The sequence below is a fragment of the Takifugu flavidus genome, chromosome 2 (genome assembly GCF_003711565.1).
Source record: "Takifugu flavidus isolate HTHZ2018 chromosome 2, ASM371156v2, whole genome shotgun sequence".
In the NCBI taxonomy this organism is placed as follows: domain Eukaryota; kingdom Metazoa; phylum Chordata; class Actinopteri; order Tetraodontiformes; family Tetraodontidae; genus Takifugu; species Takifugu flavidus.
The window spans coordinates 2,594,809-2,607,217 of record NC_079521.1 but is presented as its reverse complement, the minus strand read 5'-3'; the positions used below and the strand labels follow the sequence as shown (position 1 = coordinate 2,607,217).

At 46.9% G+C, this 12,409-nt stretch overlaps 1 protein-coding gene across 1 annotated transcript in view; it reads left to right on the top strand.

The window, feature by feature from the left end:
- Positions 1-12,064, top strand: part of adamts18 (ADAM metallopeptidase with thrombospondin type 1 motif, 18) — a 44,418-nt gene extending 32,354 nt beyond the window's left edge. Inside the window, 9 exon segments of the mRNA XM_057017387.1 lie at positions 2,148-2,268; positions 3,395-3,521; positions 7,250-7,419; positions 7,422-7,453; positions 8,533-8,727; positions 9,563-9,633; positions 9,768-9,933; positions 10,841-11,024; positions 11,172-12,064. Of these exon segments, the coding sequence (XP_056873367.1) occupies positions 2,148-2,268; positions 3,395-3,521; positions 7,250-7,419; positions 7,422-7,453; positions 8,533-8,727; positions 9,563-9,633; positions 9,768-9,933; positions 10,841-11,024; positions 11,172-11,287 (1,182 nt within the window). The 3' untranslated portion in view covers positions 11,288-12,064.
- Positions 12,065-12,409: the final 345 nt, after the last annotated feature.

The window sequence follows — 12,409 nt, the reverse complement described above, 5'->3', positions numbered from 1 at the left end:
AGTGGAAAAAAGTCTCACCTGTCTCTAACTTGAGGACTGAGAGTTTGACTTTTTCCTCAATGGTTATTTGAACGTTAGTATCACTCACAAACTTAAGAATTTGTGTTATTATTATTATTGTTGTTATTTAGGCTCGATGGCTGAATAGAGAAGAAGAACTGCTGAGAAGCCTCGATGTATTAGCACCAGATTGATCTTCACCTACGACAGGGAAAAAGTTCCTTCATAAAATGAAGATGCAGTTTTTCACTGTGTTTCTACTCATCGGCTCTCATTTCATATTCATTTTTTTTGCCAGACGTGCGCTTGTTTGATACGAGTGATCAGAAGATGAAAAGGTTTTTGTGTTTTTCATTCCAGAGCTGCATCTGTGATCCTTCGTCACACTTTAACGTCCATCTTTGACCCCTGATACTATCATTTATTCTGCACATCAAGACCACACTGGTCAAATTCTAGATTAATTTCAATTTCTAAGGAGTCTTTGGGGTCATAGGCAGCCAGCAAGACTGAGGGCAGGGATTTTACCAGCCACCCAAGGCCAGACTAATGGTCAACGTGGTTATTACATAAGCGCTCAGTATGTCTTCAAATTATATAGCAAAGATTTACATTCCCTCACTGATTTATGATTTAGTTCTCCTCCAAAAGACTGGATATAGCTTCATATGCTTGACATGAAATGAAGCTCACCTTTAGATTCCATATTAATTATCTTTGTGTCCTAAGATTAAAGCATAATCTGCCCTTGGATGCACTTGCTTTCATAAAATTCTCTCATCGGTGCCAACTAATTTGCGCAGCGGGTCTTAGCATGCGAGCCTAATTCTGTGTGATTAGACTGAAGCATTTGCTGTGTTTTGACAGCCATACAGAAAACAGATAACATGAGCAGACAAGCTCGCCGGGGGTTTTTAAGGTCTGACATGTGACCCTTGGCGTACGCCTGTCCGCTTTGGCCTCCGCTGTTCACAAGTCCACTTGTAGCACAGCGGTACTGTCTAAACAGACGCCGTTATCTGATATCAGGGATTTCCTTTCCGTGTTCCTTCGCCTCCTGTCCACCGTGTGTGGAACGGTTAGCAGTAGGAAGAAGGTGATCGATCCAGTCAGGAGGAGCACCCCGGGGCTGTTGACTGTGGATCAAGCCCAGGAGACAGTTGGCCTCCTCACTTGGACCGTTGATGGCAGATTTCGGGATTCACCCAAAGAAAACAACCTTGTCCTACGTCACTTAAGATTAAGTTGGGATATATAGTGGTCAGCCATCGGAGTGGCCAGTGATGGTTGGATGATGCTCATTAACCAGTGTAGGTCCCCCCGAGACCAACCGACCATCCAGAGTCTGACCCCAGGCCAGTTCTGCCTTTCAGAATGGGTTATATAAAATCCCTCCCCGTACCAAATAAATCATCACAGGCCTGCGTTAATAACAGCCTGATCCTTCTTTTTTTAATCAGAATGTCTGCTTTCATTCATCTGTTGGTTTCTGTTGGACCTGAACGTCCAGATCAACCTTCTACGCAGGAATCCCTGCAGTTTAACCAGCCAGTAAAAGCAGCACGGCCTACATGAGCCCAGCAGCTAGTTTGTTGGGTTCATGGGTACTTTGGGGAGAGCGTTTTAGCTGGAGATCTCCCAGCTCAGCGTCACCGTCCTGCTTCACCTTTAGCACCTTGTTATCAGCCCGAAACAGGAACACGATGGTTTGTTTTAATCTGCTGCTTTAATGTTTCTACAGTTTGCAACATGCGTCTTAGCTCCATTCCCTCCTCTGTGGGACCGTTTGCAGCTCCATCAGTTGATCAGGACATTATGGGATGCAGGGGTTTAATGATGCAACAGTAACCGAGTGTTATTAACTTTTATGGCGGCGCGCGCTAAAGGCTGCAGCAGAAGAACGGCCTGGAATCTAAAACATGTCCGTAGTAATAAATCAAGATTCCCAGCATCAAGACGGGAAGATCAGTCACATAATTAATAATAATTGAAATACTCGTTGCCATGACGCCACACCCGCAGCCTCTCCGCATAAAATATAGAGAGCGTCAACCTAAGTTTTACAGCAGATGTCTCAAAAGAGTTGGAGAAAATGCTGTAAGAGCTCCTTGTGGACGTGAAGATACCTCTCTTTGTCCCCCTGACAGATCCTCCTGCAGGGAAAGAACCCGGGCGTGGTGTGGGAGTACACCCTGCCTCGCACTGAGAAGAAGCCCGACTACAGCTGGGGTGTTGTGCGATCCGACTGCTCGGCTCCCTGTGCTGGAGGTGAGACCGACGATGTGTGAACGCGGTGGAGGAGCTTAAGCTACGACAGCGTGTGTGTGTGTGTGTGTGTGTGCCTGCTCGTTCTTTCATTGTGTACAAGCAGAAACCCCTCGTTTAGCCCTCCGATGAGCAGCCAATTTTCCAGGAAGGGCAGGCCTGGATGGACCTTTGCACATGCTGAAGGAGCTTTATGTGCCGTTGTCAGAATGGGGCCCTGTGGGAAACGTTCATGACAGCTGAAGCAAAAGTGTAGAAGAAGAGATGTAAAGTAATCTGTTACTTTGGCTGCCAACACTTTAGTTACTCCATCTCTTTAGTGTGCTGATAAAAATCTGTTATTTAAAACCAGGTTTAGCGCAGTTTAAGTTAGGCACTTACCTGGTTGTCCAGTTTGTTGAGAATGGGAGCTGCGAGACTCCCGACACACCGTCTTCCAATCTCGCTATCCTACTCGTTACGCCACCTACTTACAAGAGGAAGTTAGCCTCCAGTGATAATCCACGCTAAGCGTGCGTGGCTCATGCTACAGGCCTATTTGCCAAACACATGCTGTTCGTCATCTCCGAAACGTTTCCTCTTGCAACGCTATTGTGAAAACACGGTGCTTGGAAACACAAACAGGTGTAAGCTAATAACTAAATAGTGCGGAATGAGAATAAAACAAAGCCTTCAATTTCATCAAACTGATACTCACGGCTTCTAACGTGACGCCACGAAGACAGCGAGTTCACCGTGTTAATCCCCTCCCATCCGAATGGATCGAAGAAGAAAATCCAACATGGATAGCATTTATATGTTAGCCTAAGATTGCCTAAATCATTTAGTTGGCTACAGCTGGGATAATAGTCCAATATTCCAACAAAAGCAGAATTTTTAATAGCCGGTTTGATCCCCGTTGGTCACAAACAGGTACTTTTCATATATTGTGAGCAACACGAAGGTCCAAACCTTCTCTTGTACTTACAGAGGTTTTTAAAGGTCATTATAAAGTCCAAAATGGTGTTTTGGTTAAGAGAGTTTTGCCAGGAGCTAAGTGTGCACGCAGTTACTGTGTGTGTGTGTGTTTATTATCACTCTGATCCTTCACTGTGCTCGCCTTACCCCGGGTTCTGTCTGTCTTTCACAGGTCGGATCTCCACAAAAGCGATCTGTCTGCAGGACCAGAAGGTTCAGGTCAACTCCACCATGTGTAATCCGTACACCAAGCCCATACTGGGCTACCACCTCTGCAACACACAGCCCTGCCCTGCATAGTAAGTGTGTGTGTGTGTGTGTGCGTGCGTGTGTGTGTGTGTGTGTGTGTGTGTGTGTGGTGTAGTCTCTGTGGGCCATTTACTGTGGTCAGACTCCCCTCAGCTCAGCCTCTGTTCTCCCTTTTCCATCTCTGCAAGTCTTTATTTTCTACATTTTTCCCCCTCACAAGAAATAAAATCAAAATTAAAAAGCCAACATCCACACACGCTTTAGTGCACCCCCCCGTCTTTTCGAGTCAAACTTTACTTATTTCATTTCAACCTCTTCTCTGTGGTTCCATCTTATTGTCAAGTGGATTTAAATCTTGCTGACCTGACAAAACGCACGTCACCCAGACTCGACTGTCTTTCGTCTAATTGTTCTATTTATATCGTCGGGGTTCGTTTTCCCGGCTCATCAAAACAGGCTGTTTGGCTCATTGTTTAGGTGAATGTGAACTCTGGCATGTCCCGACCTGCTCAACAACCAAGACGTACCCAAACACAAATATATTATTAAACCCAAACGTTTGACATGTGCACAAATCCTTTATTTTGTCATTCCTGTCAAGGAAATGTGATTTAAGAGTGTTTTTTAAAGCGCACATCATGTACTGAAGGTAAACTGAGCCTTCTCTTCCTGGCTCTGGTTGTAGCCGAGGCCAGAAATATGTAGCTGTAGTATCCCTGAGCTCAGCTAGATCACCTCCATCTGCTAGTTTGGACATTTTTGCTTCATTATATTAAATACCTCTACAATATTTTGCCCTGTTAGAGCTTTTGGTCCGTAATTGCTGTGTTTATATAATCTACCTTAGTGGAGGCTGCATTCACCTGTTTAAACTCTCATCCACACACAGGCTGCAGAAACCCATCAGGACAGATTTACACGCCTTCACAGCCTAACGCGTGCACTAAATGAATATTATTGCCTTTATATTGCTTATAAAGGGTAATCAAAGCTGCTCCATCCCATCAGCGATGCTGATACCCAGACTTTGGTCTCCATGTATTGTGAGTACCGATCAGATAACAGTGTGAGAATGGTCACCGATACGTTTGGCCCCAGCGTCTCTAATACTTGATCCGGCTCCGTCATCAGATGTCTGATATCAGGTGGCAGCGTGAGGCAATTCTGTGCTTCAATCCAGCGAAGAAGGCGGCGGCGCGGCGCTTTGTTTTTTATAGAAACCACACTGTGAAGATTATAAACACTGATGACGCTTATTAGCTGTGGGATGGAGTGCAGGGAGTTTTCTGACCTCGGTGTCTTTCACCTCCTGGCTCTGTTACGCCCCCTCCGTGACACGCGATTCAACCAACTATTCATTTATTCTCATCAAGTCACTTCAAGTTTCCAGCTCAACAACTGGGTTTGTATCGACTGCACCCAGTTGAGAGGCTGTAAAGGACACGACAGTGTTTCACCGCAAATTCCCAGCTCAGCGCGCCCTGATATCCTCATTCTCTGGCGTCTAGACTGCGTCCTGCTACGTTTTGTTAAAATATCTGTATTCTAGTCAGCAAAGAGGGAAATGAGGCTACAAGTTTAGCATGCTAACAGGCTGGAACAGCGTTGGATAAATGGCCTCTCCAGTGCGGCTTGTAGGCGGAGAAGCCAGAGCCAGGCTAATTTACAGCAGAGCACACACACACACACACACACACACACACACACACACACACACACACACACAGATAATGTTTCAAAAGTAAGACGGTGGTAAAAAGAGAACAGCTTTTTGTATGATTTTCATCTGTGTGCTCCCTCTCATCATTTAAGAGGGTCAGACGCACGTCAGCCACACCTCCAACATGCAGCTGCCGTCTCTCGCCAAGTTTTCCCACCACCCGTGATGACATTTCCTTCCTCTAATCTTGGCCATACCATTTCTCTTATCTGGGAGAGAGGTGTTAAGCAGTCTCGGGGCCGCCCGTAGCTTTCGCCTGAGTGTCAGTGCAACCCAGATAAAACAGCGTTTGACGCCCACGATGCTTTTCGTACCTTTGCCAATACTTTTCTCGTTGGAGGTCTTCGTTAAATAGCTAGCATGAACGTGTTAATGGCTACAATTAAAACCTGCATTGACGTGAGCGTGTATTTAAGGGAAAGGCCGAGAAAGGAGAAAAATTGGCGGTGAGGTGGGATGCCTGTGTGGGTCAGACAGTTGATTCCTGGTATTTCGGCCACCTGTATCTGAGGTGCTGACCGTCCTGCCCCTGAAACACTGGGACTCCTCAAGGTTCAGGCCAGACAGAGGTGGTCAACCCCCCCATAAGCGCTCAGCTCATCACTCCAAGCTACTCCCCACACTTCTCTTACCTCAGCCAGGAGGAATGAGGGCGCTGCACTGCAGGGTATCAGCAGTGTTTCAGAATATTAATGAGCTTTGCTGGAGGTTTTTTTGAGGAACATGGTTCAATCTTCCCGTCCAAAAAAGAAATGCTCTTCTTACATTTTGACCTTGTTAAGCTTCACATCGCCTCCTTCATTCCCTCCTTTTCGCAGCACGATTGCGCTCTGTTCAGCATAGATGCGTTTAGGGAGGTTCCCGAGGGTCACACGGTGGGAACGACACCAGCATCAAGGTGAGACGTGTAGCGTCCCAGCCTGGCGAGAAAAAAAGGCCTGGAACTTTTCTGTAGGAACGACACTGATGGATGTCCTATAGTGCCGCCATTTATCAAATACATTAGCAAACATTTTGTGAAGATGAGGTTTATTAGGTAAATTTAAACACCCTTAAAGGTCTGGCCAAGCGTCAGCTGGACTGATGAAGACATTTCTGCTCTCGTCTGAAAGGCTTCTTCAGCTCTGACCGGTTTGGTGGGAGTTGAACCTATTTTAGCTGGTGCAGTATGAAAGGTCTGGATTCCTGTGGCTTGATGTAGTGGCAGAAATGTCCAGGATGCCCTGAAATCAGATGATAAATCACAGTGAATGAAGGGAAGGCTCGACTGACCAAAGCGAAAAGTGCTGCCCTTCATTTAAACCTGATGTTATGTTTATTCTATGCACGGCTTGTGCATCCCAATCCTGCTCCTCAACTGTACATGCAGCTCGGTCAGAGGCGGTTTCGCAGTGGAGTGGCTCTTCGGCCACTTCTCCTCAATGATAGATTGTTATTTATAAGCCTGGAAAAAGAGTGGGAGCGCTCTCCCAAAAATCCCAAACCATTGCTTTCGGGTCTCGATGGTTCACATCTTTCTCTCCTCCAAATTGCAGTTCATTCCCGCCGCTTCGTTTGGCTGCGGTGTTTGACAGCAAATGAAAGCATTTTTCTCCGCTTGGAGCAGGTCGGCTGTGGTAGCACGTCCTCTCAAAAAACTGGACCGAGCCATCTGCCCATCTGCCTCTAAGCCTGTGGTTGTCACACCGCTTATTTGCAGTAATTTGCCCCTTCAGCCACGATGCCAAGACAGAAGCTATTTTAAAAGCCCCAACGGCGTTTTATCAGCGCCGGCCTCTGCCGTAGACGCACAAACGTCCGAGAGAACCGAAACACATCACAAAGGTTGGACAAAATGTGGTCCACAGAAAGATCCATATTTAAATTGACCTTATAATTAGAAGGTGTCTGATTAGCAGTAAAAGTGAAGAAAACCTAGAAAAGAAACAGCAACTTTATTTGTGTTTGTATATTTTAACCAGTAGATACAACAGATTGTCTCCTGAGAGCTGTCTCCTTTTATTAACTGTCACGGTGTCCTTTGCTCGCTCACCCAGAGTCTCTTTTGTCTCTCTACAGTTGGGCACCTGGAGACTGGGGTCTATGTAGTCGCTCGTGTGGAGGCGGTCAGCAGACCAGGCCGCTGCGCTGCGTGAGGAAGGTGACCTACCAGCGGGAGGAGGTGGTGGCGCACTCCCTGTGCCCCATCATCTCCCCAGCTCAGGTCCAGCCCTGCCAGACCCAGACCTGCCCCCTGAATGGAGCACCGGATCCTGGTCACAGGTGAGTTTGTGTCCAAGATTCGCACTTGTGGGCAGAATCGGAAAAGATTTATATATTTTTTCCCTGCAGGCTTAATGTGTCACGTTGTTTATTAGATATGGCCGTGCGACACACACCTACACACACACACTGAAATGGAAGTTTCAAATGAAAATATACACGTTGCTGCCCTCTGTCGGTCGTACGGGGAATTGCTAGCAGCAGCGTTTCTGCACTTCTAATGTCTCAGCAATTTCACTGTTTCTCCAAACACGGTTTATTTTGTTACGACAACAAATATTGACCTTTTCCTGCAGTTAAGACTTGGGGTAGAATGCGTAAAAGAAAGCATGATAAATGCCACTTTGCTGGAAACATTATCCCCAATATATATATATATATATATATATATATATATATATATATATATATATTTTTTTTTTTTTTTTTTATCAGAGCAGTGTGAACAGTTTCTTTGTAAGCAGTTTTAATAGAGGGTGTGACCTTTACAGTTGATTTCACTGTGGTTTCTCTCTCGGTAAGAACATCAGTCTCAGTCCAGTCGATTGTCATTCCGAGTTGTCATCGTTCTTCAAAAAGATCAATCCGATTCCTCGGTGACAAGAGGACTTCTGGGAGGCGTTTTATCGAGTGTGTATGTAGCGCAATCTCTCCAGCGATGTAAAAACCTGTTTGGCCAATGGATGCATTTTTTTATGATGACACAGCAACTGCCCAGAGGGTTGTGGGCGCCAGCCCCAGGAGAACTTTGTCTCCGTGGTCCAATGTTGGGGTCATATGTAATCCAGGAGTTATTGGTCTATTGACTGTAATGTTTTTCCATAATGTGCCGGCATGACCGCTGACCTTTAGTTTGCCACGTGGTGCCTAAAAGGGTCATTTATGGTTTGCGCAGCCACAGTTTAACATCTGTTCATGCGGATTAGTGCTTTAACAAGCTGAAGGTCACAGAACCATTTGTGAAGAAGTTACAGACTGTGGTCATGCATAATCTACGCGGTAGCTCGTTAAATCTGCAAGCAGAGGTCGTTATAGGGGTTTTTTGTTTGCTCGTGAATGATTTTGTTGTCCGTTTTCAGTGCTCAAAGACCTGCGGCCGAGGACTGAGGAAGCGAAGTGTGTTTTGCAGCAGCACCGACCCCGGGGTCACAGCGGTGGTGGTGCCTGACAGCATGTGCAGACAGCACCACAAACCCAAAGCCCAGGAGACCTGCGTCCTGCGCCGCTGCCCCAAGAACGAAAGGCTGCAGTGGTTTCCCACCCCCTGGGGAGAGGTAGTACAAAAGCAACAGTGAGACGCATTCCTCCACCTTTTGAGCATCTGGAGGAGAAATTTAACATTCTGACAGTGGCTTTTCAAGCTGTTTGTGTGCGACACTGAGACATATTAAGTTATTGTTTTAGAAACCACGAGCTTTCAAGTCGTCCATTCAAAATAAATCAAAAATATCGTAAAGTCTGAATCCGTTCGGAGCCTCTCAGAAGAGCACAACATCGGGAGATGATGTCACTCCCCCCCGAGCTTGTCAGAAACCATCTGACAGATGGGGAAATGTGAAGGAAACATGACACAGATGTGAAAAGAAAATAACGCACACCTGCAAAAGCAGCCATGTGTTCACAGCTCCGATGCAGCGACATTCCAGACAAATGCTAAATCTCCTGAAGCTAATTACCGAGATTTCAAGATTCCAACTTTTCAGCCACTTCAGAAAAGCGAGCGCTCATTTGCCTGACGCTGGAGGTAATTATGGTGTGTTCCATGAGAAGAAACAAGATAATTAGACAGTCCACTTCGTCAAGGACTCACAATTATTCCGAGACAGTTTGGTATCAAATCAGATTAGCGACAAATTGTTAAAAAGTGTTGTTATTGTTTTCGTCGCATCATTTCCTGTTGAGGCTGTTTTGTGTACAATCGAAGGGTTACGTTTTGGATAAACATTGCAAATGTCCCACACCACATTTAGACTTGGATTGTGATAAATACTCACTCACTCACATACACACACACACACACAAACATATAATGTGTGACTTTACTGCGTCTGCACACACATTTGCGGTTGATTCTCTAAAATTGTCCCTCCTGCCGCTGCTGCGTTTCAGTGCTCCAGGTCTTGTGGATCGGGCTTCCAGAGAAGAGAGCTTCACTGTGGGGAGAGAGACCCAAATGGAGGGTATGTGCCTTCAGCTGCACCACACACACGAAGAGCCTGCTGGGTGATCTGTGTTCCAGCCTCTGAAATGCTACTCAACCCGGCGAAAGCTGTCAGACTCCCGTCGAGTTGACGCTGCGTCTTTTCCCGTGCAGGAATGTGGAGTTCCCCATACGGAGGTGCAGGAATATCGCCAGACCTCTGGTGGACCTTCAACGGAGCTGCAACCGAAGTCCATGCCCGGAGCCGAGCCACGCGGTCCCCGGCAGAAGCCCCTCCAGCGCTGTGGTTCTCGGCTGGTACTCATCTCCATGGCAACAGGTAGGTTTCTTTACTCCTGGAGTCCCTCATGTCAGATCTTAGACAGATTTAGTGCAGCTTCTGCTGAGAAAAACAAGAGTGCAAGAGCCTCCCAGCAAATCAAATGCAGGTCCAGCAGCCTGGAGGTCCTCCCAGCAGTTAAATCATATCGTGTCCCCTCGTCCTCAAATGTCAACTAGTGTGTAAAAGCCGTGTCGCGGGGGCAGTGTGTTTCCGTTTGTGTATTTGTACCAGTTTTAAAGGATCGTCCAAGGATGGTACGGCCCTGAATGATATCAGATGAAATTAAATTCATCAAATTAAAATGGGGATTATTGCTTTTCAGCAGGACCAGAACCGGGCGATAAGACAGAAGTTTCCTCGGATTTAATGTTTCACATTTGGTCTCTGTTTGTTGATATTTTTCAATTGCTGCGAGCCCCCCCTCCCCGGTTTGGTGAGGCCCTCTGGGTCAGATTTGACCCTCCAGGACCTGTAACTCTGACTGGACCCACTAAAACCTTAGAGGCAGGCTGCAGAACGTAGGTGGTGGGTCACGGACAAGTGGAGGGGATGCTGGCTGCAGCTCTCCGTTTTCTGCTGTTACTCAGCTGATCTAGCGTATTAAGCAAGAGCGGCCAGCTTCTTACGGCGGAGCATCTTATTCTGCTCGATGCTGATGTTTATCTTCTGTTTTCACCCGAGAAGATTGCTCCTGACAGCTTCCTGGAGGGCAAAAACATGCCAGATGAGATGTTTGTCTTCTTCTTCTCTGCATAAATGTCTTCTCTGTCATTTCCTCCACCTTTTATTAGTCGTGTTTTTCCACCTGCTCTTCTACATTGTGTCCTTTTGTGGTTCTCGGTGCCCTTTTTAAACTTTCTTCTCTGTCTGCTGCACCCCTCCCTCCACTGTTTCTGCGGGTCAGTGCTCCGTGTCCTGCGGAGGAGGAGTCCAGACTCGGTCCATCCAGTGTCTCCGGCAGGGTCGCCCCGCAGCTGGCTGCCTGCCCCACCAGAGACCCGTCACTTCCAGGGCTTGCAACACTCAGTTCTGCCCCGCTGCCCCCTCTGCCCCTGCACAAAGCTCTGGCCAGGCCTCAATACTCAAAGGTAAACACTTAAATATTCAATCTTTGAATATATAAGTCGTTGTTGGACCCTTTTTTTGAAGGTTTTTCTTAGCAACCTGATGTATTATTGAATGGAAAACTCAGGCCCGAGATTAAACCGCACATTTCTTTCTCGCTGTCGCGGCAGAGCCACAGTGCACGGACCATTTCAGCTGGTGTCACCTGGTTCCCCAGCACGGCGTTTGTAATCACAAGTTCTACGGACAGCAATGCTGCAGGTCCTGCTCCAGGAAGAGGCCGTAGATCTGCAGCAGCCCGTCTTCTGAAGGAGCGGCCGCCAGAGACCGCGCAGGAGCGACGACTCGAAACAAACAGAACTGAGCTCGACGCCTGTGTGTTTTCTTCCCGGACCGCTTGACTAATGAATTCTATAAGGAGATATACAGAGATTGGAGGGGGGTGGGGGGGTGACTGAGAACCCACAGATGCTTTCTGCTGAGGGAGGCAATGTGGCTCCTGATGATCGTCTGCCAAAGCGGAGCAGCCATCGATCACTTCACTAATCTCAGCGGAACTGTAAAGACAATACAAATCACAGAGCGTCTAAAGACTTGTTGATATGATGTGTGTGTCTGCGTGTGTGTGTGTGTGCTTCATTCCCTGGTAAACCCTGTAAAGCCATGAAGAGAACACAAGTGGATCATAGAGTTTTCGGCCGTTTCCTCTGTGTCTGGTTTCATACTCCTGTATTTAAGTTATTTTGGTGATTTACGATTTTCCAACTGTCCGGTTTACAGTGGCTTCGCTGCATGTTGTTTCTTTAGGATTGTGCCAGTTCCCCCCGGACCTGCGTCCGGAGATCGGCCCGCGTCGGAGTCATTCGGAATCTGCAGTCTTCCACACACTCCTCAGCTCTTTTGTCTGCTGCTGCTGCTGACTCACAAGGACACGTTCGTCACGTCCGTGTCGAAGGCTTCAGAACCTGCTTATCCGTGTTTTTAAGAGCATTTTATCCAGTCCGACCTTGTAAATGGTTGTTTAATCTCTCATGTATGGTAATACAATTTCGTCATCATCCTGCTCGCCTCGTCTCTCCTGCTCTGTTTCGATCGTGACCCAACCCTGGACGTATAAATATTTGCACACTGGTCCTAAGATCCCACAGACATGTTTGAATATCGGCCATGTTCCTCTGCACTCGCAGACACCCTCATTCTGTTAGCAGGGAGCCACTCTTCTCACTGATACTTTAAAATATGTTTTTTAATGTGAAGCAGATCTGAAGCGCACCGACAGGAAAGTGGTGCTTCAAAACCAGCAGCCCCACTCAGCCTGGCATCCAGGTGTCCCTCTACTCGCTAGGCTTTTCTAGATTTCCTCCGCCTTCGTTAATATTCAGCTTTATTGGCAGAAAGGAGATGATTT